This window comes from Crinia signifera, chromosome 7, assembly GCF_055691185.1.
Source record: "Crinia signifera chromosome 7, ASM5569118v1, whole genome shotgun sequence".
NCBI classification, from domain to species: domain Eukaryota; kingdom Metazoa; phylum Chordata; class Amphibia; order Anura; family Myobatrachidae; genus Crinia; species Crinia signifera.
The window spans coordinates 64,507,084-64,534,468 of NC_139223.1; the positions used below are offsets into that span (position 1 = coordinate 64,507,084).

The 27,385-nt window shown below is 44.0% G+C and overlaps 1 protein-coding gene across 1 annotated transcript in view; it reads right to left on the bottom strand.

Annotated features, from left to right (window-relative positions):
• Positions 1–27,385, bottom strand: part of DNAH3 (dynein axonemal heavy chain 3) — a 399,027-nt gene that overhangs the window by 182,028 nt on the left and 189,614 nt on the right. The window contains exons 20-22 of the mRNA XM_083153252.1: positions 27,165–27,279; positions 14,475–14,591; positions 11,202–11,381 (exon numbers count right to left, since the gene is read on the bottom strand). Coding sequence (XP_083009378.1) covers positions 11,202–11,381; positions 14,475–14,591; positions 27,165–27,279 — 412 coding nt within the window. The remainder of the gene's footprint in view (positions 1–11,201; positions 11,382–14,474; positions 14,592–27,164; positions 27,280–27,385) is intronic.

Genomic DNA, 27,385 nt, shown 5'->3' on the forward strand with positions numbered 1-27,385 from the left:
AATTAATCCATTTCTGAGCACAGATTGAGTCTTCTAATGATGCAGGCTCAGCATAGAACACATGCCATATGGCTCTCCGGGAGGACCGCACCCCCCCCCCCCCCCCCCCCCGGGGTCAAATGACTTGAATCGAGTAATTTGATCCCCACCAATGTGCAATGCCTGAAATAATGGCATTGAATGGTGGTGGTCGGCTAAAATGACGCAATCCATCTGGCCATGCCCCAAGCAAATCGACCTTTCTAAGGCCCCACCCCTTTTCCTGGTGACAGCCAGAAAGTAGGCAAGTATGAATAAGCAAATTTAGTGACACGTGGCTACACAGCCGATGCAATATGTCTGAGAACGACATTGCTCAGACATATTATATTTCAGGCTGTGAAACCTTGGCTGTGTAGTCTTTAGATATCTAGTCTTTAGATGTCAAGTATTTTAGTTTTAAGTATTAGATATTAATATAAAATTAGAGATATACTGGATATAAACAGGGGAAAACAGAAGGACTGGAAAACTCCACTGAAATACAATCAAACAAAGTACTAAAGTGAGTTACCTGATTCAGCAACACCAACAGTCTGCACAGCCTGGACACTTAACACAGAATGCTGTAAGGCCCCCCATACATTAGCCCGACTTGTCCTAGGGACAAGTCGGACCCGATTTCCCCGGCAGCTCCCCGGGAGGTTTCCATCATGATAAGGCACTTGATGTGCCAAGTTGTGCATATGATAAATCGCCATGCGATTTATCATATAAAACTCCCGGGGAGCTGCAGGGGGAGAGCGGGGTGAGGGACACTGGGGAGCAACAGGGGGGGAGCCGGGCATTGTAGCTGTCAAATAGGCAGCGGGCGGTGGGGGGGCGCTGGAGAGCCGGGCTGGGGACACAGGCAGCAGCGGGCGGGGGTGGACGCCGGTGAACGGAGCTGGCCGGGCGCAGCATGACCGGGGACGGGGAGAACGCTGCAAGAAAAAAAAAAAAACATTACAAATGAATTGGAAGCCAGTGATTGGCTGAGAGCTCTCTCAGCCAATTGCTGATTGGCTGAGAGAGCTCTCTCAGCCAATCACTGGCTTCCAATTCATTTGTAATGTTTTTTTTTTTTTCTTGCAGCGTTCTCCCCGTCCCCGGTCATGCTGCGCCCGGCCAGCTCCGTTCACCGGCGTCCACCCCCGCCCGCTGCTGCCTGTGTCCCCAGCCCGGCTCTCCAGCATCGCCCTCCCCAGCGTCTGTCACCGCTGACGCTGCCCGCTCTCCCCCTGCCTGGCTCTGGCGTCCCCCGCCCGGAGGCTGCACATAAGATTTAGGAAATCTTATGTGCAGCCGGTCCGACTGCCCGACTCCGATCCGATGCGCACGGGACCGCGCATCGGATCGGGGGGGCTGTCAAACCATGCGATTTGGCCCGATTTCATGGCCCGATTCATCCGAATCGGGTGAAATCGTGCCCAAATCGTATAGTGTATGGGGGCCTTAAGACACTCCTTTTGTCTCCCCTATAGCCTAACTGCATTAACTGCGTAATAAACTCAGCCATCCTTTATCTTCCAACATTACACACCAACATTACTTCTGAAGGTCTGCATTAAAACAACAAAACTCAGGAACATCATGTGGCCTCAACTCACCTTTGCCATGAGAACACCTGGACCAGGCCCACCACTAGGGTTGCCACCTCACTCTTCATCAAATCCTGGAGAACCCCCCCCCCCTTATCCAAATGCGCTCCCTGGAAAGTGGGTGTGGTCTAAAAGTGGGCACGGTCTATTAAAAAGTGGGCGTGGTGTCTAATACATACATGTAATAAAATGCCTATTGTTACATTTATTATATTCCCACACACATATATATATATATATATATATATATATATATATACTGTATATATATATATATATATATATAATATATATACACACTCACACACACATATATATATATATATATATATATATACATACACGTTTTATCTTCAAGTGGTTGGGACCGCGATGGGTACGGTTTTTGTCCCCAGCTTCGCTAATCTCCATATGGGAAGCTGGGAGCATAAGTACATATATGGTGACCATGTTTTTAAGCCCAATATAATTGATTTTTATAGATATATTGATGATATTATCATCATATGGGATGGCACCAACGAACGTTTTTTAGAATTCATGAAGTATTTAGAAACTAATGAATATAATCTTTCTTCCACATCCAAAATCAATGCCAGAGACATGGATACCAACAGCTACGTACATTTTAAAAGTGTGCATGCCATAAAATGGAAAACCAATATACCGTTTTCTCAGTTCTCAAGAATACGTAGGAACTGTAGCTCCACAACAGAGTTTGATAATCAATTAACAACATACACAGATAGATTCAAGGAAAGAGGTTACCCAGAGGTATTATTAAAAGAAGCTACAGAAAAAAATTAAACATGTAGATCGTTAAAATCTCCTACAGTACACAGATCCCAAACCGATAGATCAGAACAACTGCATTTTTGTCACACAGTACAATAAGAAGGAACATCTCATAAGGGATATTATCTACAAACACTGGGAAATTTTGAAAACTGACCCCACCTTGAGCAGTGTTATACCAGACAAACCTCTTATTGTCTTCAGGAAAGCGAAAAATATAAAAGATCAAATCGCACCTAGTCTTTTAAAACCCACTAGTGGTACCAACCCTAATTGGTTACACAGTACAAAAGTTTTTTTTTTTAAATGTACCACCTGCATTATTTGTAAATATGTGAGTCCTGTTAACCATGAATTAAAAAATTTCAATGATACTAAGGAGGTTATTCTGGTTGGTGAATTCTTTCGGAGCGGATCGCACGCCACGCTGTGCGGACATTGTAAGAAGAAACGCCCACAGGTCCTCCGCATTCGGATGGACTCACTCTTTAAGAAGAGGGCATGTTTACGGACTACATCCAAACCTTGCGTGTGCGGTGGTCACACACAGATTCTGTACGGTCTTACAGCGTCAGAACGGACGGGAAGCTGGCCGTACACACCGATGCGGTGTATTTCCGCAAAACTCACGACTATTCTCTGAACTCATAAATCTGTCACATGACACACTTATGCAATTAGGCAACCTCATTAAAAAGTGTTTGTTATAAAGTGTATATTTATATTAGTGATACCAAGTTCTGTCCATTTCTTGCAGTGTAAATGTGTGTAAAAAATGCAGCCGTGCTTTCAGCATATATTTGTGTGTTTTGTAATGGTCCATTTAAGCTGCAATGGTTCCAATTGAAGCAATGAAAAGAGTGTAATTAATGAGTAAAGAGTAGAGGAGTGGATTGTATTTTGTTCAGCTGACATTGGTTCAGGTGCGGCCTTATTAATTGGGCGATCCGAATGCCTAGCGCATGACCGAGTGGTGTCCGCAAAGCAATACTTGCTTATGGAGACCGCATATTTTCTGCCTTTTGGTTCGTTTGCAGTCGGTGTTCTGTCCGAATGCACGCCTACCAGAATTAGTGCACTCCCTCGTGTACGCCCATGTTTACGCCCTGTTTAGCCTACTTTGAAACTACGCCCCTGTGTAGTTCCAAATGACGCCCATATTACACCCATATTTCCCGAGTGAATGCGGTGCACATTTCTGTACGGTATTAGTGAAAACGAGTACGGAGACCGTGCGTGGCACATGCGCATAGCGTTGCCCACGCATGCGCAGACGGCTAAAAAACGCCATCCGAAAGAATTCGGAAATTTACGCATCGACCAGAATAAGGCCCTAAGAGCTTTAAGATTAAAGACCTCATGAATTGCATGACGACCTGGGTTATTTACCAATTAGAGTGCTCATGTAAATTAAAATATATTGGAAAAAACAAAATAAATCTTTTGAATTGAGAATCCAGGAGCACGTAAGAGCAATTAAAAATAAATTGGAGAACCATTCGGTTCCCAAACATTTTCTTAAAGTTCACAATTGCAATCCTGCTCATTTGCACTTTAAAGCGATTGAACACGTCAAATTGGGTCCAAGATTTCGAAAAAATTACTCTCACAGAGGGCGATGTACTGGATATTTACTCTCACGTTTTAACCTCCTATCATACAATATATACAAATTTAAAATAGTCGGAGGCATGTTAATAATCATACATCGCGATAGTATGGTCTCCATTTCTGTATATACAGAAATCCCTTTTATATAGTTAATTTAGATATGCGCAGTGTTGTAGAAATTATTCTATATGTATAAGACATCAAACATGCGCAATGAGTTAAAAAGCAACACTAGCATCCACATAGAGACAAACATAAGTTATCACGCATGCGCAGTTTAATGGAAAACAGAGTATACTATCTCCAATTACGCGAGAGGTGATCAAAACCGCGCATGCGCACTTGAGCTGAGATCTCATTACCAGAAGATATGCGAGAATCTAGAAATCTTGCACATGCACGATTATGCGCAACTAGTCCCTATTGCCCGTGATTACATCAGCGGGAGACACATGCGAGGTTACAAGAATCTCGCGCATGCGCGGTAAGCATATATTACAGAACCCGGAAGCTCCATACTTGGTATGATGGCTTAATTGACTGCACTATAAATATATACATTCTTTGATTAATGTTGTTATACTCTCCTGATGAAGTCCAAACCTATGGAATAGGCCATAAGTGACAAAACGCGTTGATAGCTACTCTATTACGCCACGCTTCGGGCTGCCGTGGATAGTGGGGGGTTTAAAAAGCCGTGGATAGGGGAGGTTTCAAATGGAGGCATTTGCAAGTATGTAACATGGAGCACTGACAAATGCCTCCTTCATTGTGAATGAGACGCACTTGCGTCCGCACCCCCTCTGTGGACAGGAGACGCATGCGCTACAGAACCCCTAACCCTGTTGACAGGGTTGCTGTACCCTTACAAAATAGCTACTCAGATGCAGGAGCGTCTCATTACTGGAGCGTCTGAGATGCTCCTGCGTCTCAAACAGATGGAGTACCTCTCCACCGGCGCCACCATGATCCCCTCTCCGCCAAAGAGAGGGGATCATGCTGGCACCGGCGGTGTTAGAGAGGCATTGACTAGGCTTGCCGGAGACACCGAGGACAGAGATGCAGTTCCCGGCAACAGTACGCTAGTTACTTGTGTAGTTTCATGGCGGCAGCCTACACTGATAACTACACAAGTAAGGCAGCCGTTGGGCTACGCTGATAACGTAGCTTACGCTGCCACCGTGAAAATACACAAGTAAGGCAGCCATTGGGCTACGCTATTAGCGTAGTTTCAAACGTAGCATAAGCTGCCGCCGTGAAACTGCACAAGTACCATTGCCACAAATTGAGAAATAACCGGAAACACATGTTATTATTCAATTTCCTGTTTGGTAGCATAAATATCTGGATCTGTTTCCCATTGATTATCTGTAACTAATGAAGGAGACATCCACGAAACGCATTGCACGGTTACTGCGCTTTATTGCACCAGCACTTTTATTGGACATGCCAGATGCTGTCCAGCCCAGGACCCACCATTGTATCTTAAAATCGCCCACCGCAACTTCATTCAATTGGTGAGATCTGTTAGTACTATCTGTGCTTCTTTTTATCTGTTTTATTACCGGACATCCAGGTTATCTGTTTGTGATTATTAAACTATCTGCTCCATATTTCCTGATTGCACTGGGGTAATTTATGCACTTTATGTTTTACTGTCACATCCGCTTAAGTATGGTCTAGTGCCTTAGGACACCAAACACCATTGACCATTTTTTGTCTAACTAGGGTCTGGTGATCTGTCTTACGTTTTGGTGTCACAGCTTTAACTACTTTTTTGCACAGAAACGTTCCCGCTACTCCACCATATTTAAGATGAGAACAGAGTCTGGCAGTGGCACACTTGTACAACTATGCCACTATGCCACTTGGTTAATTGCCATTGTTATACTGTACAGTACGTCTGAGGCAGCACCCCCTGATACCGATTATGAAAGCATTATATAATAAGGGTTTTGACAATATGGTCTAAAGTCCTGATGCAATAGTACCTCAATTTCTATCTCTCCCATTTAAAGGAACTATCTTCAGGTGTCATTGAGTGACAAATGATGACTTGTCCATTGCAATTAACAGCAGCTGAATGAATATATACAGTACAGTGGGGCAGATTTATTAAGCCTTAACAAGAGATAAATGCAAGGGTGATAAGGAGAGATAAACGTCTTGTTAAGGTTTAATACATCTGCCCCAGTATGAGTTAAATAGTTGCCTACATGCAAGAGAGGTAGCCATTTTGTGTGCTGAACCAGGAATAGGCAGAATCCATGAAAGTGATGCATCAGCGGTGTGTTAATGAATGCAATGAGACCAGGTCTTATCTATTCTGCTGCTAGAGAATATATGTGCATAGGCCGTACTGAGAATGGAGAGATATGTTGCTGCATGTAATGGTGTATGGTGTATAAGCATGGTGCTCGATCTGAAGATTCCGGGAAATGTATATCATCATACTGTAAGATTTATTAAACCTTCTAAATAGGACACGTGGAGATGTTGCCAATACAGTAGCAAGCAATCAGAATTTACAAGATAAAAGGTAGAATCTTACTGGCTGCTTTTCAGAAGGTTTTATAAGTCTTCCCCCTTAGATCTCATGTGCCCAGAGCAGTAGAATGGTGAGGAGGAGAAACCCCTTTAAAAACATCAGTAATATATGGGGTTTAGTAGAAGGTAAAAAGCTTTTCTCTATCCAGGCAGTTTTTTTTCTCACCATAAAATGATTTACAACATGAGCTATCTATATAGTGTCATTAGGACAATGATCAATATTTTGAGGAATCCAAAGGCTGCCGCGGAGGCCAGGGGACACCGTAGACAGTGAGGGACAACTGGGGCACAGTCAGGAGACCAGGTAAGTATTCACAATAATCCCTTGTGGTCCCAAGCATTTTGGATAAGGGATACTCAACCTGTATTACAAAAAAAAATCTATACACGCTACAATAGATCTCAAATAGGCTAATTTGTGTAAGGTCTCCAGTAACCACAAGCCTAGGAGGGTCCTTATAGTATTATTGATGCTAAAATAACATAAAAATATAACTTACAAACAGGGGTTAAAGTGGTCCAGAACGGGCGGAACCGCGTTCCATCGGGTTGGGATCATTTGGTCTATTGCATTATGGTAGAAAGTCATTAGGTCGAATCCATTAAGTCGACATGGTAAAAGGTCGACATGACTCTAGGTCGACATGGGAAAAGGTCGACATGATTCTAGGTCGAAAGGTCATTAGTTCGACAGGTCATTAGTTCGACAAGGTCATTAGTTCGACATTGTCTATGTCGACATTCACAAGGTCGACATGGGGTTTTTCACTGTTTTTTTACCTGAATGTCAACACAGTCGACATGGACACAGTTTAAAGTGCACTGCATCCCCTCGCATCGCTCGCTGCGCTCGCTATGCGTCGGGCACGGTGCCTCGCTACGCTCGGCACACTATTTTATTCTCCCACCACGCCCTAGTGGATGGTAGGGCATGAAATACCACCTGTCGGCACATGTTGGCTCAAAAAACAGTGAAAAACTCCATGTTGACCTTGTGAATGTCGACATAGACAATGTCGAACTAATGACCTTGTCGAACTAATGACCTGTCGAACTAATGACCTTTCGAACTAGAATCATGTCGACCTTTTCCCATGTCGACCTAGAGTCATGTCGACCTTTTAGCATGTCGACCTAATGGATTCGACCTAATGACTGTCGACCATAATGCAGTAGACCAAATGACCGCATCCCGTTCCATCAGTTCAAATTTGAGACGGAACGGTTCCGCCTCCGTTTCCGCTCACACACTAACAGCAGCACTGACTGCAGTGGATGAGGAGAAGGCAGTTTGATGGGAAGGCTGGCTTCTTTCCGCTATGCGCCACCCTCCAGGTGACCACTTCCTCCCTCCCTCACTTCACTGCAGTCGTGAAACATGATTATAATCCACACAGGGGCTGCAGCCGGGAAGTAGTTATAGGACGCCCAGAGGCTACACTACATCCTCCCTCACCCCACCCCGCACGCCCTGCAACCACAGAATGTAATTACAAGCTGCTCGGAGGCTGCACTGCATGCCCCCTGACCCCCACCCCTCACTCCCTGCAATTTATTTATGGTGCTCCACCGGCCTCCGTTCCCCTGGTGATTACACTGCATCTGACCACAGGAGAAGGAAGAGGAGACAGAGCTGACCACCACTTGGCTGCTGAGGAGACCTTATACCTAGGAGCTTGGCTGTGTGAGTTGCGGAGGGGAAGCGAGGAATTATTATGTTTATATGGAACACTACCATGTTTTATATTGTGAACATGGGTCACTACAGTATGTGAGGTGTAACGTGAATATGGGTCACTATGTGAGGTGTAATGTGAATATGGGTCAGTACAGGAGGTGTAAAGTGAATATGGGTCACTACGTGAGGTGTAATGTGAATATGGGTCACGACTTGAGGTGTAAATGAATGCAGGTCACTATACAGTATGTGTTGTATAACAGGAATTGGATTGTTCTACTATGTGGCATAATATGAACTGGGGTGCTATTGATGTGTCACTCAGTTTTTGTGATATTACAACACTTTTTTTGATGTGCGCGCACTACCCCATAACTGCGTTTGGCTAGTGGAGCGTTTGGGTAGTGGCGCACAAATGTATAAATTGTAGGTGGCATCGAACACCTGCTCTGGTGTTTGTGTGTGTCGGGGGGGGGGAGGCAGATAGGGAAAGGGAGTTCCACCACCTCTCCATGACCGCTTTAATCCCTGCTTACAAAGTCCATAAAAGTTGTATTTTACTATGTATTTATGATAATACATATGTACTATACAGAGCCTTGGCTATTTCCCGCCAGTGGGATCTGTCATAATGTTGCTCATGTTTGTTCCAACTCTGGTGACTGTAATTATTATAATCTGATCATTAAAAGACTACAAACATCATTTCCGATGCACCTGTCTTCTATTATACGTCTTATTTCTTACCTACTCATTACACAGTAATTGATGTTTGTGTTTTATCTTCGCACATCTCTACAGTATATCTGCACACGCTTGATGTATTCCTCTCGCTGTCTTAACCATATACCTTTAACCTTCTGTTCATATAGCAAATGTTCATTTACTTGAAGTATTTTATAATAAGCTTATATTAACCTCACTTTGTTTCATTAGTGATGTGCAGCCATTCTCTGACTTCTATTTCTATCAGAGAAAGAACTGAATGAGTGATCATTACAGTCAGTAAATTAGTGCTAATGGAGAAATGGCCACACGTCTGACACTAAGCCTCAGTGGGTTTATGCTCTGTAGGTTTGGAGAGGATCTGATTTATCACAGTCACACCTGGTTATGCGCTGATCCCCGGGAGAACTTGGTACTCTGGCAGAGACAAATCATATCATCTCTAGTTGGTACTTAGTGGTGTGCCATTTTCTGGGTACATTGGTAATTCTCACCCTGGGGATTTGGGTTCGGTGTCTTCCTGATCAGCAGAAGTTTACAATTTTTTTTAAACAAAAGCAGGGTCACCTGGTGTCACACAGGGCCGATTTGTAGTGTGTCGCAGTTTTATATATTAACAAATCATTTTGTAAAAATACTGTTCAGAAAATATCCAAAAGCTCTGATTAGAGATTTACTTCAATTAAACAATTCTTAACAGCCCCCAAAATGTATGTTTTTAAATATCTGTTATTGTGTTGCTTTGCCGTGTAAGATTTGAAGATATTCAAGACAAAGTATTCACAAACAAAAGCTTATTACTTACAGACACTGACAAGGGGCAGTGTGACAAGGTGTTGCTGTGACAAGGGGTGGCATATAATTCATGGGGTGCTGCCAAGTGTGCCATATAATTCATGGGGTGATGCCAAGTGTGCCGTATAATTCATGAGATGCCATGAAAAATATTAAAAGTAAATTTTTTTTTACTAAAGGGGTACTGCCAAGTGTGCCATATAATTCATGGGGTGCTGCCAACTGTACCGTATAATTCCATTGGTGCTGCCAAGTGTGCCGTATAATTCCACACACTGATGGGGGTGAGGTTTCTAGCCTATGTAGAGCCAGTTTGCACAGGGAGAGATCATGTTTTGTGGGGGGCCCAAATAAACCAATCATTTCAGCCACAAGTGTGGCAGTCCCTGCCACTAAAATGATTGGTTTGTTTAATGTGCATATCCCGTTTATACAACATAAGGGTGGGTAGGAGACCCAAGGACAATTCCATCTTGCACCTCTTTTCTTTGCATTTTGTGCTCATTGGAGCATTTTTTGACATCATTTATAAAGATGATCCTGCCTGCCACTGCAGCGCCACTCCTAGATTGGCCAAGTGTTTGTGCCTCCCACTTTGCTTAGCTTTATCATCCATCTACCTCAGTGGAACCTTTTAACCTGTAAACAATTTTGGGGGAGATTCTCTAAGAATCTCCGCCCCCCTTCGCCGCCCATCGCATATTTAATTATCGCATATGCTGTAACATATGCGATAATTAAGGCAAAGGACAGTTCTTGCGTTAAGAGCTGTCCTTTGCGGTGAGAGTCGCCGGGTCCCAACAGGTCCCGGCGGCTCTCCCCTCCCTCCCACACCCGGCGCTGCTGCTGCGCTGGGCTCTCCTTCTCCCTGCACCCGGAAGAGGATCAGTGCAGGGAGGAGGTCACAGGTCCGGGCAGCACTGCGCTGTGCTGCCCGGACACAGGTGAGGGGGCCATGCGGAGCGGCGGGGGGTCGTCGCGGGGTGGCGGAGGGTTGCGGTAGAAGCCCATTGGCTTCTATGGGGCATCGCCAGATTTTTCTAGCGATGCCCCACGCCGGTAACCCGCATCCCAAAATGCGGTAAAAACCCCGATAACGGGGTTTTTACCGCATTTTTCGCTTAGAGAATCTCCCCCTTTGTGAGGTGTGAGGTGTTCAGAATAGACTGGAAATGAGTCGAAATGAATGTTATTGAGGTTAATAATACTCTATGAACAGAAAAAAAAAATTCTGTGATTTTAGCGGTTTTATGATAAAAAAAAAAAAACAGGTCCAAAACCAAAACCCGAAAGGGTGGTTTTGGAAAACACGAAAGGAGATCCAGATTCAGAAACAAAACACAAAACCCCAAAAGTGTCCGGTGCACATCTCTAATATATAATATATATATATATTGCGTAGTATCCTATAAAGCCTGTTTACTTACCACTTCTGTCATTATCTCCTTCCAGGTGCTGTCTACAATACCGAACTTTCGTCCCTCTTCTGGCATTTGAGCTATAATGTCTTCAGAGCTGAAGATTGGCTCTAAATAGAGCCACGTTGCCTGGCACTTTAGCCAGGAGTCCAAAATATCTTGTATCAGGACCAGTGTCTGCTCCCACTCCTGCAATAGACAGAAATGTTCATCACACATTTGGAGGTTTACTAGAAAGGACCGTTAAAGAGGACGGCCACCTAGCCCCCATTTCCACAGCACAATTACCTACCTGTTGCCCCCTACACCAATACTGCTGTCCTAAAATGTAATTCTTTAGTGGTTCACGTAATGCAGTATGCAGGGGTGCAGAACTGCCTTGTGGGATTAGAAAAATACATTGTTTGCCCCAGCACATGGAGCATTATGGGGTTGCTTCAGGTAGGTAGCTCTTAGTGTGAATATATTTAAGTAAGAAACCATTATCATGCGACTCTTTGCTAGGTAATCATAGACCCAGATTGGGGTTTCATGGGTGTGGGGTACAATGCCCCTGGATTGGTCTGGCCAGGGCTGGCAACAGAAATCTTGGGGCCCTGTATAATGATTTGGGCCCCTACCTAAACCCAAATCCACACAACTCTTTTCTGCACAAGCCTATTTAACCTTTTGCTGTTCCAGATCCTGCTTTCAGGTGCGGACTTCTCTCGTTCTTAGTCCTGCTGGCCTGGCTCCTGTCTCTGCCTGTCACTTTCACAAAAGAATGCTGAGCACTACGAGCAGGCATGGAACAGACAACCCGTGCATGCGCTATAAAGTACAGGAGCCAGAAACTGAGGCCACCGTGCCAGTGGCGGGGGTATGACTGTGCGCCTGCAGCCCCAGGTCGTGCGCACGCACAGAGTAGACCGCTCTGAGCGCCGAATGGCAGGGCACACCATAAGTAGACAGCAGTGGCACACAGTGAGTCAGTCAGACACAGATGGTGCACAGTAGATGGTCGGGCCACGAGGGTCACTGACAGGCCAGCTAGTACAGGCGGCAGCCGTGATGGGGCATGGAAGCTCTGGGGCTCTTCAGATCGCTGGGGCCCATCACACTTGTCCCCCTTGACCCCCCCCCCCCTCGTCACCTGCCCTGGATCTGGCTGGATGGCTCTGAGGTGGCTCATCATTACATTCTATTTACCACTAATCTCTTCACTAACACTGTTTCTTTATTCTTTATGATTTTAATTACACTCATTATTTTTGTATCACTTTCTGTATATAGCTTTGGCTTCCTAACACTTAATAACACTTTAGTCTTTTCACTGTTGTGCTGCTCTGGACTTTCTGGCTTGTGATGATTTTTTGGGGTGCCGCACCACATACCTTGATATAGCATTAGGGACCCAGAAGACTTGATCATGATGTAACCAAGATCTACGAAATCTATTAACTTATGTAGGTTACTTCTGGTTACTGATCATCAGTGTGCTGGGGAAACAATGTATCTTTCCCTTACTCAGTATTACCCCACCCTTTCATGCACCTGAGTGACCATCACCAAACTAATTGAGCATCTGCCACTATACAGTATATATGTCTGAGATAACATAATCAGCCTGAAGTACAGTAGGGTGCCTGTTCTGCCATCTCAGCAAGTCTTAAGGCAGCTATACTTTAAAAATATAATTTTGGGCAAGCTTACTTCCATAACCGAGATATAATTGAGAAGGGATTTATACAGTACTGCTACTTTATGTATCAGTAACATTCTCTGATAATCAAAAGCTGAATTAACTTATCTTACCTGGGTATTGCTGACATACAACTATGCTTGTTAGAGATGCATTTTTCTGGCAAATTCAGACAACCATTTGCAGCAGTGTAAACCCATCTCCCTGTTACTTTAGATGCACTATCGATTGCACACATGAAAGTTTCAACAGGCCTGTGACAGGTGCAGTTTTTGTATTTGACTATGGCTTACTGCGTTAGTGGTTGTGCCATGGATTGCCATAGTCATGTCTACCCAGCTGATGTCCCCGACTAGATTTCAAACTCCCTGCCTCCAAATTCAATCTGCATCTCATTGCAAAAGCCCTCAGCATGTATGCACAGTGTGCCTTTAACCTAAGTGCAGGATTAAACTTCAGCCAACTGTGTGCATATCGGCACGGCATGAGTTAGCGTTCAACTCAGAATCAGGATCTCTGTATACAGTATCTGAAGTGACTTGTACTTCACAAGGAACTAGACCTTGTGAATATTTGTCAAGTAGTGCTCCATGGCTCCTCGCAGGCCGTCAGTTGAATAGGTTAAGGCCAATCATTGTGCAAGCTGTCACTGTGTGTAAGTGAAAGGTTTATGTTATGCTTGGTCCATGGTCTCTATGGTGTTTACGGTGACAGTCCCTTTGTGATCCCGACAGGGGTCACTTGTAGGTCTGCAGTCTTGGGGAGCTAACGCTACTGCTTACAAGCTCCTCATAGAAATAGTGTTTACAGCAAAACATGGCGGAATTATGTGAGAGAATTGTGAGAAAATCTGAAACAAAGGGTTCAAAAGTAGCCCAGGAGGAACACTGCCTGCAAACGTACCGTGCCTAGAAGGCACTCAGCAGATGCTGAAAGACATACAGTCAAACATTACATATAATGTCAGTAAAACTAGAGTCATGCTAAAATAGATAATAACAAATCACCAAGCTCAGCTGCAGTAGAATAGTTGGAGTCCTGTGATGGGCTGCCCTCAGTCAGTGATTGGCAGGGAGCATGCCACACAGTCATAATGACAAAGCAACATGGGACTCCACCTATTCTACTGGCTAATAGGAGAGTCTGAAGGCACCGTATAATGTACCTGGAACAAAGAAGGTAAGTATCAATACATTGACCCCTTCCAATCCACTGTGTTTTCGATCCCATGATAAAGATGTGTACATTGGGACATGAACCCAAAACGGTTGTGTGGTCCCTACTAAGGGGGTGTGGTCCCTACCAAAGGGGGTGTGACATTGTGGAAAAACTGTGGCCACAAGCCACGCCCCCTTTTCTCTTCACTATGGGGCTATGGCCAATGGTCAGTGATCTGCTGGCCATGCCCCCAGCCTCAATGTCTCACTGTATAGACCCTAAGCCCATACACACAGCATCTATTCACAGCTGCTTTGTTTCTGCATTATTTCCTAACTTAAATTGAAACATTTAATCACATGCTTACTGTGAAATGTCTAATTAAAACAATTAAACTGCATAAAGTAATAGATTAGGCAATTAGTGTTAGAATTTTCACTTACTCTGACTTCAGTTTCAATCGGTTTAATGAACGGAGAACCGCACATTGTTTGTATTTTAATAATGTGATCATCAAGTAGCAACTGAATGTCATCGACCGCTGATAGGATGCTTGTATTCTGTCAAAAGAAGAACCCAAAGTTCACATTACACATATATCTAACAAACATAAAGTCAGACTAACAACAGTGAATTTGTAAACCAATATTAATTAAAATGCTTCTTGAGGTAATTAACAACAATATCGCATCATTATTATTATCGTTTATTTATATGGCGCCATAAGGGTTCCGCAGCGCCTGACAATACATAAGCTTTAATATATGAAAACTAGTTTATAGCCCATCAAAATGACAGCTTCTGCAATGTACATTCACTTTGAGCTGTGACAGTTTTTAACCAACAAACTCTCTATTCCCTCCCCCAGTCCCTATCTGCTCCTACCTTCATTCTCTGACTTCACATCAGTGTCCCTGCAAAAATTGTTTTCACTCACTATTTGTTATGAAGTCTTTTAGCACACAAAGGAGTAATTTGGTCGATCTAGTGGCCTCTAGAGGTCATTGGTTGTACTTCTACTCATAGAGGTGAGGAGTAGTTAGCCTTTTATATATATATATATATATATATATATATATATATATATATATATATATATATATATAGAGAAGTGGGGCGGATCGGCACTCCAACTTGAATTGAGTAGTACCTGGGTGCCCTCCGGGTCGGTGATGTAACAAGAATAGCAGGCAGGCGGCGGCACTCCAAGGATTTTTATTCGTGCAAAAAAGGAATCTCAAAGATTCCTTTTTTGCACGAATAAAAATCCTTGGAGTGCCGCCGCCTGCCTGCTATTCTTATATATATATATATATATATATATATATATATATATATATATATACAGTATATATATATATATATATACAGTGGTCGAAGTGGAAATTTTGAAGTGGGGGTATGGAAAAGTAAAGAGTGAATATAGTGCGCACCTTCGGACACCCCCCTGTCCATCAACGTCCCCTGCCAGACTGCCCCGTTGTACAGGGGTATTACAAAAGCACAATATGCGCTGCTGAGTGATCAGAGAGCATCCTGAGGGGGGGAAAAAACTTTTTTTTTTATCTTCAGATTAAAGTGGGGGTATGCCATACCCCCGTATACCGCCCCACTTCGACCACTGTATATATATATATATATATATATATAGGGAGGGAATCGGCACTCCAAATAGTAACAAAACGGATTTGAATGCAACGTTTCAGTGCCTGCCTAATATCGCAGACGGTGCGATATTAGGCACCAAAACGTTACATTCAAATTCGTTTTGTTACTATTTGGAGTGCCGCTTCCCTCCCTTCTATATCTACTTGTCTCAAGCGGTCACCCAACAAGGAGTTCTTTTTAAGTGGATGTGCCGGACACCACCTGCTTCTTATATATATATATATATATATATATATATATATATATATATATATATATATATATATATATATATATATATATATATATATATATATATATATATATATATATATATATATATATATATATATATATATATATATATATATATATATATATATATATATATATATATATATATATATATATATATATATATATATATATATATATATATATATAAAGGTTTAGCAGAAAGGTTATGGCTATACGCTTATAGGTGCACTGTAGAATCTTGTCCAAAATATTACAGGGATTTCCTAAAAAAAATATTATTAGTATGGAATCTCAGGTGCTAGCTGCAGTATAAATGTGGGTACTTTACCACATCATGTAAAACTAAAGAAAGCCAAAAGAAAAATACTGCGCTAGAGTCCGAGATTCCTCCCATATACTATCACCTATATATATATATATATATATACACATATATATATATATATATATATAAGATTTGATACTGCGTGCAGTATATGTAAACCCACCACAGAGCTTGCCATGAGGATTGAGTTCCATCCTGTTAGAATAGTGACATAGACTATTAAAACTTTACAGATCCCACTGATAAATTATTACCATGTACTCCTCTTGGCAAATTCACATATCTATTTTGAGGTGTGTGAATCATGTGAGGCCAACTGTCAGCCAGAGACTTTTTTTTAAAGATGTAGCCCTGCCCAGAGTACTTTCCCTGTTCCCACTTCTGCCTCCTACACAAACAGCTTTTGTGGTTGTTCATCTATACCCATTGTGGGCGCCCATCTATATCCATTTGCTAAAGGCACAGGGGTGGGTGCTATCTGGGGGTGTATAAACGCCTGCAGTGTTTCTGGGCACCATTGGGGAGGGCTGGGGGTATACGTGATATTCAGCGGATTATGGTAATGAGTTAATTGTCTGCTTGATTGAGAAATATGTCAAATGTGGAGGTTTGTGATTTGTCCCAGCATCTGAGAGGTCGGGGGGCCATCAGACTGCCAAGCATATTGAAACCAATGGCCTCCACACGGGTGTAGTGAGTGTTAATCCTGCCTATATGGTGTTGGTGCCGTTCACGTGAGGTCACTTCTAGAATTTTTTCCATGGCCGCTTTTAGTTCCCAATCCACCCCTTACTGTTAGATACCGTGCGCATTATCACGCCATCTATTCATTGATCCCCAGCTGCTTTGCAGAGCTAAGTAGCGGTGATCACCAGCTCTCCCAACCTGTCCCCCATCCGCGGGACACTGCAACTCGTGGGTGGGACAGTGTCTAAGTAGTGGGACTGCCCTGCTGTATTCGGGAAGATTGGAAGGCATGTTCAACCCATAAACTGTACTCCTATAGGAGAAACCCTATCATCTGATGCTCCAACTAGGCCCATCTCCCGCCTACAAGGTTTAACTCACTAAATTCCAATTATTATGTGTTCCTATATTGCATTATAAATAAAATTATATTCCTTCAGGTCACCCTCTGGCATTCCACCCACTTCCTAGTGAAATGGGAGGAGCAGGGGTGAATCGGACATATTGATGTCATTTGATCCACTCTACCCCACATGCTGACTTTTGCAGCACCCTTTCAGGAACGTGTCCTATGTATGCAGCCATGTCCAGTGGTGTTCATGAATAGATATGATAAAATCATACCTCCCAACTGTCCCGCTTATCGCGGGAACATTCCTTTTTTTTGGGACGTTCCCACGTCCCTTCCAAGGCCAGCAGGGGGGGAGCAGTTGGTAGTCCCCTCTGTCACCCTGAAAAAGGGCTGGGGGCATAGCCAGAAGCTCACGGAGCTGCTGGGCATGCCCCCACAGTGGTGAAAATGGGGGTGTAGCCTTGTGGGGAGCCGTGAGTATATGCCACGCACCCAAAAATTAGGCCATGCGCATGTGTGTGTGCATGTGTGTGTCCCGAGGACACAAAGTTGGGAGGTATGTAAAATGCAAATGTGACATTGTAAGGCAAAGAGAAACAAAACTAAGCAATAATATAGAGCAATAATAGGCATTCTGAGCCTAGCATTCAAAAGTGTGGCACAGCCCCCTAAATCTCAGTAAAATGTTACAACAATTGTGGCAGGGACAACATACTTCCACACAGTGACGTAACTAGATACATGTGGGCCCCATAGCAAAAAGTTTGTAAGGGCCCCTATTTATCACCTAATGCTAAAAAATGTATACAGCACATGATACTGTGACAGGCAAAGTGGGCCCCTTTCATCTCTGGGCCCCATAGCAGCTGCACCCCCTGCACCTATGGTAGTTACGCCTTTGCTTCCACATGAAGGTATAGTGGAGGATCAGGTCCAGGTTTTAAAGCAGCAGCAGGAAAACTGATGTGATCAGGGTTGGGCTGATTAGTAGCACCTGTGGCTTTCTAATATAAATGTTTCCAAGGCAGGAGGTCATTGCTCCTGTTAGGGTTGCAACCTCAGGCATCTTCGATTCCTGGAGATTCCCCCCGGCCCCACACACACACACCTTCATGTGTGCGTGCGCTCCTGGAAAAGTGGGTGTGACTTTGTAAAACAGGCATGACTTCTTCAGAGAAGTGGGCATGGCCTCTAATACAGACATGTCCCTATTGTTACATTTAATAACACATTTCCCCTACTGAAAACTCCTACACAGAGATACCTCATACATCCTCCCTGACACCAGTGACAACAACTTCACAGCAACCACCCCACCCCCTCACTTCTCTAACATGAATATGTGCCCCAAACACTGACCGTCCACACACACAAATCCCCCCCCCCCCCCCCCCTCAACACTGGCCTCACCATTTCCTCAGCTGACAGCACAGGATTGATACACAGTAGCAGCAGGCTTATCTCTCCTCTGAGGCTCAGTTTGGGAGGAAGCCCTGTGGGAGCATCCTAAGGTGTTGGCTGCACAGTGCTCCTCCATCCTCTCCTCTCCCGCAGCCCAGTTTAAATCTTTCTGGAGGTAGAGGGAGCTGTGGGGTGGGCAGCAACTCGCAAGTGCTGGAGACACACTGTGCATGCCCTGTGGCTTTTTTGGCACCCAGAGCTCATGCTCCACTGGAACCACCCTCCCTATGCCACTGACCATGTGCACACTCAGTTGGGAGGCTGTGAAGGCTTTCAAAGTCACCCGGATTCCGGGAGAATCCCAGAATCTGGGAGACTGCAAAAACGTCCTGCAGGGTTGCCACAAATTCAGGGAGAATCCAGTAAATCCTGGAAAGGTGGCAACCCTATTCCTGTCATGTGATAGGCCGGGTGGTGTGGACTGGAACATACTGAGGAGTTTGTACTATGCTGGGACATCTGTATGCTGCAATGCTGTAACCATCCTTGCCTAGGCTGTTTACCTGGTATGTTGTTTACCTGCTGCAAAATAAAGACCAAGACTTCATCTTATCCAGTGTATGAGATTCCTTGTCACACAATACAATTACAGAAAGGAGACAATTATCTGTAATGGCATATTAGCTGTCATTTTCACAAGCCGTACAAGCTGTAACAAAGAAATCTGACAATGATGCAGGATGGAGATGGGGACCGCATGCGGAGACATGGAGGACTGCACCCTGCCCATCACTGTGCCCTAGAGGGTGTTTGTTTTGGCTGCGAGCAGACTGCTGCCAGAAGAGATAAGAAGGCTGTGCTGCAGCAGTAATGCCACTGCCACCTCTTTCCTTCAACTTGTTATTAAATGAGAACTTCTTGCTTCAAAGACATCAAAATATGTTAAAGATGAAGTACACTGAGGCAATTCACAACATATGCTTGCACTGTGGTTGTACTCCATTACCTTTTCATGAGAAATATTAAAGCATTTTATATTTAAACACCAAACAGGACTACTTTATATTCGCATTCACTTGAAGCTCATTTCAATTTCAATACAACTGCAGCTGACAGAATGTGCTACCGTACAGATTTTTTGTCCTTCAAGGACCGGAGCAGAGGAGTTGGACTGTGGATGGCAGATACTAATGTAGCGCACAGTGTAACCTATGGAGCATATCCTGATGATGTTACATCTGGGCAGCTGGCAGACAGTAAGTCAGTATCAGCACTGCACCAGGGGACTGGGAGCATTCCTATACTGTATAATCACTCTGGCAGCACCTAGAGACATATTTATGATTTCCCTACATTAATAATAACCTTTTCTTAGACTTGCATCGTATTCACATCTAATTACTTCCCATTTCAGCTCTCTAGCAAATTTGATCAGAGAAATGGCAGTAATATCGCCTTTCTTTCATACAGGGTAATATAAGCAAAACTATGGCCCTTATTCTGGTTTACTCGCAAAGGCAAATTCCTTCTCAAATGGATAAAACCATGTGCAATGGAGGTGGGGCAGATGTAACTTGTGCAGAGAGAATTAGATTTGGGTGAGTTATTTTATTTCTGTGCAGGAAAAATACTGACTACTTTATTTGTACACTGCAATATAGATCTCACTTTGAAGTAAAACCAAACCCAAATCTAACTCTCTCTGCACAAGTTACATCTGCCCCACCTGAAGTGCACATGGTTTTGTCCATTTGAGAAGGAATTTGCCTTTGCGAGTGAACCAGAATAAGGGCCTGTAACCCAGTGATATGCCTCTAAAGGAGACTACACACGGGGAGAGCTGAGCATTGCAAGATCACTAAACACGCATCGATGTGTGAGCGATGTGTGCTGAGTGATCTGTCAAGGCCAGTGATCTCCAGTGAGAACACTGGCCCTGCCCGGTGATTAAGTAGGTTTATCCAGCATGCTATCGCTATGGCCTACACACAGAGCAATGTAGGGGCATTTTTTAAGCGATCTAGTGAGAAAATGCCCTGAAATCACCATGTGTATATGCCCTATAAGTCTCATTTCTGTACATATCTGGGAAAACTGACTATTTTTAAATTATTCAGGGTCTGATACAAAGCTCAATGCAAATCAGTATTGCAAACGCAACTTGTGGGTTTTCACACAGGTGTCAAGTGACTACTAGGGGCAATGCTAAGCCAAACGCAAATCAGCTGCATCTCTGGCTGAAAGGGTGCAACTGGCTGGAAACAGACAGCTCGCACATAGGATAGTTTTAGGGAGGATCAATAAAGGGAGCTGAGGGCTATGGAAACGTATGCATGCAAATAAATATGCCTTTTTTATGTTGGATCTCTTACACCAAGGATAGAGCTGGGGAACGTGTGTATTTGTCATAGGCAACTATATATTGTAGCGCCTTTTCTCATATTGGACCCCTATGGCAAGGACACAAACTTGCATACGGTCAGGGACGTATTAAGAGAGGAGCCCACGTGCAGCCTCCTCCGTACAGAGTATACTGCGTATGTGCAAATCTCCAGAAAAAAACGGCCCTGTGGCCAATTTTCCAGCTACTTCCGCTCCACTGCTGACGCTGAACTCTGGAGAGTATTAAGAAAATTAGTGTAGCTTGTGAGGTTTGGACCTCCTGGGAATCAGGAACTGTGAGCACTGCACACATTGCGCCCATTATTATCTTAAGACCCAAAGAAGCTTTAGTCAAGATACTAATATGAGAACTTTCCCTTCCCTCTCTGTTTGTGAGAACCCAGATAGGGCATTCAGAGCTGCGCAATATTCAGATATCAGTAAATGGTAGGCAAGATTGCTAAACGGATGATCTGGCTAAGGTGACAGGTGGGACGCTGGGAAGGTGATGTGTTTAAGCTGGGAAAATAATCTGCTAGCCCGTGCATATGAGCTGCAAGCCTCCACGTTTGGCTAGTGAGGGGGTACATTTAAATATAAAAAATGACATCATTTTGTTTTAGCGTTTATGCGCTGTGCTAGGCATGACATTATGCATATATATATATATATATATATATATATATGTGTTATGCTTATAGAATGCATTGTGGTGCAGAGCAGGGAGGGACGGTGGTAGTAGTGTAGAGTAGGAAGGGAGTAGTGGTACAGAGCAGGGAGGGAGTGTTGGAGTATTGGTGCAGGGAGGTAGGGTGGGAGTAGTTGTATGGTGCAGGGAGGGACGGTGGAACTAGTGGTGCCGAGTAGGAAGGTAGTAATGGTGTGGAGCAGGGAGCAAGGGATGGAGAATTGGTGCACGTAGGTAGAGTGGGAGTAGTTGTATGGTGCAGGGAGGGACGGTGGAACTAGTGGTGCCGAGTAGGAAGGTAGTAATGGTGTGGAGCAGGGAGCAAGGGATGGAGTATTGGTGCACGTAGGTAGGGTGGGAGTAGTGGTATGGAGCAGGGAGGGACAGTGATGTGGAGTAGGAAGGTAGTAGTGGTGCAGAGCAGGAATGGAGGGTTGGAGTATTGGTGCAGGGAGATAGGGTAGGAGTAGTGGTATGGAGCAGGGAGGGAAGGTGGGAGTAGTGGTGCAAAGTAGGAAAGGAGTAGTGGTGCAGTTTATGGTGGCACTCTCACTGGTGAGTGAGCTCAAGCAGCTTTTACTCATACTATTCTTTTTGTAGTAAATATTTATTGTCTGATTGGCTTCCAGAGCAAAATAGTTTGAGAATCCCCAATATCGGCAGCAACTGGATCTGGTGGGCTACCCGGCATCAGCAAGTGCATAATCACTTGACGATGCCGGGCACAATGAGCGATGGGGTATTTGGAGCGGGGGCCATGCTGCATTCTGCTCTCATTAAGGATATGGTAAGAGCGGTAAGAAATCTCCAGTTTTTTTTAAAGCGGCAATTATTTACACTGCAATACCAGTTTGATTTTGCTGTGTAAATGATTTCCGCTTTAAATAACCTGGAGATTTCTTACCAAATCTCTCACTTTCTGATTCTCTCACCCGATTACATTTCACCCAAAATCTTTTATGCTGTTAATGAGAATCACAGTCTTGTTCATAATTATGGAGCTAAATCAAAAGCCATTAATTGTTGCAGATGTCTCTTCCACAATATTTAATGAGTTTGTTAAGGACAGCAGCTCTGATAAAGCACATTGAAGATGCATTTGCTGTGTAATTATATACTAAAGATACGTTACATTTAGAAGCTACTTGGCACCAACATGAATATGAACAGAAGGAGATAAACAATTAAGTATAACATATTCCATTGGCATAAACATATCTCCTTTCTGAGGGCTATTAGTCCAGATATCTAGCTGTGTGCCATTATGAAACACTTAAATTGAGCCATGTGACCTAGCTGAGACCACGTCTAGTATTCCCGCTAAGCACTTTTGTCAGGGTGCCACGCCCTGACCCTTTCATTAACTGTTGAATGCACCCTGCCACTTTGTCTGCCCCCCCCCCCGCCGCGCACTGACATGACGCTAAGGAGTTTGTTTAACACAGACGTCAGCATAGCAGGGGGTACCTGGAAGAGCTGACATGCTGCTGATCCACTCTGCTGAGAGTGGCTGTCAGCTCTTACAGCTTTTCCCGCTGTGCTGACACACTGCTTAGGTCTGTATTAAACAAGACCTTAGCGGCGTGTCAGTGCTGCGGGGGGGATGGGGATTGTGTGCATGGGCAGCAGTCCAGAGCGCTGCTACTTAACGTCTCCCCCAAAGAATCAGACAGACGCTCTCTGAAGGAGCAGCGGGAGGTCCGGACCCACGATTGCATATGTTCAACCCCCACCCACGGCTGGCCCAACCATTACACCGCAGCACCACAAGTAGGAAGGCGCTGAGAAGCTATTGATAGCATTAGCAACAGACAGCTGGTATTTGAAATATGGGCACTGGCAAATAATTGGAGCTTGCAATTCGGCAGCCAATTAGGTAGCAGTGGTTCCTAATTAGCTGCCAGAGAAATAGCGACTGTAAATGCGACTGTAAATGCGTATGGATTGTAAACGCAATGTGGTTGGAGCTTCACTGACAGGAAGTGGCATTTGGGGATGGAAATCTACCTCTTTCTGGGTGTGCCCGGAAAAAAAAGTGTGCCCAGGCATTTTTGAGACATGTCTGTGACGTTAATGATAACTGCTTTCAGCCTGCCTCAGAAGCAGATTAGTGGAAGCCTCAGACCTACTCACAATTACACAGCAAAATGGCTTCAATGGTTCAGGAATTGCGCATGGATTTGCGAATGAATATCAATTAGCAATCCATTAACAATTCTCTCAATTTAGCAAGGGGCGGACTCTTTCTGTCTGGGCGGCAAATTTCTCCTCACAGTCCACTGCGAATTATCACATCAGCAATCCATGCTGAATTAACCCCTAGTGATACATTACAGATGTGACCAGTGGCAGTTTTTACCTATAGGCTGCAGGTCTGCAGCCACACCTGGTAAAATCCGTGACTTTAGTGTTAGTGAAGCCAGATGCAGTCCGTGACTGGCAGTGACTTCCTATTGGAAGTCTAAACTGCCAGTGACCCACAGTAAGGCAGTCCGATTGGGAGGTGTTCTCTCCCTCCGAGCTGTTATAGGCAGAGAGCTGGCTTCCTGTATGCCTGGTGAAGTGATAAAGTGGTGATGAAGTGGAAGGTGATAACGCACCAACCAATCAGATCTAATGGTCAAGTTACAGACTGGGTTTGAAAAACAACAGTTAGGACCTGACTGGCTGCTGAGTTATTACCTTCTACTTTATCACTTCACCAGGTCTAATACATCTGCCCCACTGTGAGCTGTTTTTTACTGAAAAATATGGTTTGCTACTCGTCTCCAAGTATCTCAGTCTCTCTGGGAGAAGCCCAGAGAGGCAACACGTCAGGGGGAGCGTGCGCAAGTCTGGCATCACTTGGTCCCGCCCCCATGCCATCAAACTCTGTGATTCGCGGGCCACGGAGAGGGTGCAGGGCTTAAATTACGGGAAATGCAGCTATTGTGTAATTTTAGCCCTGCCCCCTCTCCACGGACCCGCGATTTGTGGTAATTGAACCAGCAGGGGGGAGCGGGGGCTCTGCCCAGCAAGCAGGAGACATGGCCACCTTTCCGTGAGGCGCACCCGATATTCGGGAGCATCCCGGCCATTCTGGGAGGGTAGGCAAGCCTGGTATAGAAACTCTGAGAAGAATAATCTGCATAGGCACGTATATTTAATAGTGTTCATTCTAGCACCTGCCATATTTGAAAACCCATGCAGTTCCTCTTCCCTACCTGGGGTGTCGCTGTCTGCTGCAGTGCTTGTAGCACAGTGTGGTCTGTATATCAGCACTGATATGCAAACCAGACCTGTGCTAGAAGCACTAAAGCAGACAGCGGCACCCCAGGCAGGGAAGAGGAACTGCATGGGTTTTCAAATATAGCGGGTGCTAGATTTAACACTATTTAACAGTACTTTTATCTATATTGTATAATACACATGACTAAAAATACACTGCATATACTAACATCTGATTGTCACTGCATTACTGTAACTAATTATATATTTCTGTAATTACCTTGTTGTTTGAGTCCTGCTAAGCAAAACTATTGCCATTGGCTTTCAATAATTCCCAATCCAAGAGAAGGGATAAATGCATGCTAATGGGAATATCCTCTATCCCTTCTCTTGGATTGGGAATTATTGAAAGCCAATGGCAATAGTTTTGCTTAGCAGGACTCAAACAACAAGGTAATTACAGAAATATATAATTAGTTACAGAAATGCAGTGACAATCAGATGTTAGTATATGCAGTGTATTTTTAGTCATGTGTATTATACAATATAGATAAAAGTACTGGATTTATTTTAATTAACAAGCAGTGCTGCTGTGCTTGTAATCATCTAGTACTTTGTACATTGAGCAAACGGTCAGTGTTGCCTAGTTATAAAGCAGGAGTGTGCTGTAAGGTGCTGCACAAAGGGATCTATCTGAACTGGAGATGTTTTATTATCTGCCTGAACCTAGCACAAGCCCATCTCATACAAATGTGAAATAGAAGAACTGATGAAAACCATCTGAATAACTGTGTCAAAAAATAGCACAACGATCAAAAACACGCACACAAGGACAAATAATCCATTTACTTTTAGGTACCTGTACAAATTTTATTATACAGTATTTCAAGAAAACAATGGCCCCAGCTATAACACTATTCATCAGCAGAGATGCCAGTGGGCATTTAATTACGAACCTCATAGTCTCAGTTGTCCCAGTTTCTGACCTCGCCTTGTGCAAGCACTATTTATCCATTAGTAACTAATACATTAATCCTGTACAGTTTTATTTTGGGGTATCTTGAACTTAACTTTTTAAAGACAAGAGGGGACAGGGAGACAGAGAGGATAAGGGGGGGGGGGCAGGGGGGATGGAGAGGTGAAGAGGAGATAGGGAGATGGAGAGGTGAAGGGGGGACAGAGGTGCAGGGGGGACGGGAGGATGGAGAGGTTCAAGGGGGATAGAAGGTACAAGGGAGGACAGATGGATGGGGACAGGTGATGCTGAGGTGCACAGGGAAACGGAGAGGTGCAGTGGGGATCGGGGGGCAAAGATCAGCAGATTGGAAAGGGGAAGGAGAGGTGTAAGTGGGATGGAAAGGTACAGAGAAGGATGAAGTGAGAGATACGGGGGTGACAGGGGGACTGAGAGGTAGATATAAGGAGAGAGTGAGAGGTGACATGATTAAGAAATGCAGCGGAGACGGGGACGGAGTGGTGCAGGGAAGGAGGGAATGAGAGGTGACTGGGGCTGAAAGATGCAGGGAAGTGAGAGGTGCAAGGGTGGCGGAGAGGTGCAGGGAAGAAGGGATTGAGAGGTACAAACACACACACACACACACACATATATATATATGTGTATAATATATATTTATTTGTATTATGATATTCATTTTAGACTTTAGGACCCATCCTCCCCTATTGTATTAAGTACCACGGGCCCTCCAGAGTCTTAATCCGGCTCTGGCTGCTGGGACGCGCTTAATGTACAAAAAGCTAAAAGATGCATTCAGGCTGCGTTGTGAAATATATACTGTGTGTATATATATATATATATATATATACATACTGTGTGTGTGTATATGTATGTATATATATATATATATATATATATATATATATATATATATATATATCCAGGTTCTATAATCAATCGAACAAGCGATTGTATGTGCTATAAAACACATACGATCTGCTTATGCCCGCAAGCCATCCCCACTGATCATATTTGCAGCAAATATTGTCAGAGGAGCAACTTGTGGACCCACGGGACCATGCATCGCACCAAGATACCTCACGATGTGCACATAATCGATCACACAAACAGTCGAAAACGTGCATTCGAGTCTGATATCATTCTGATGTACGGCCAGCTTTAGATTTAGCACTTGCACACATAGATTTGGGGTGCATTACATGTCACTTACAGTATCTCGATATTTGATTACGTCAAAGCTCATATTGGCCCACTCTGATTTCATCTTATCCATGGCTTTTTCCAAGGAGTATTCTTTGCTTGCCGATGCCCCAATCTGCTCCAGCCTGCAGTACAATAATGACATTGCAATGCAAACGTCCATTACTTAAGCCAAGCCATTTCATATCATTTGGATTTTCTAATATTTCCACGTAACCCCAGTATAATATT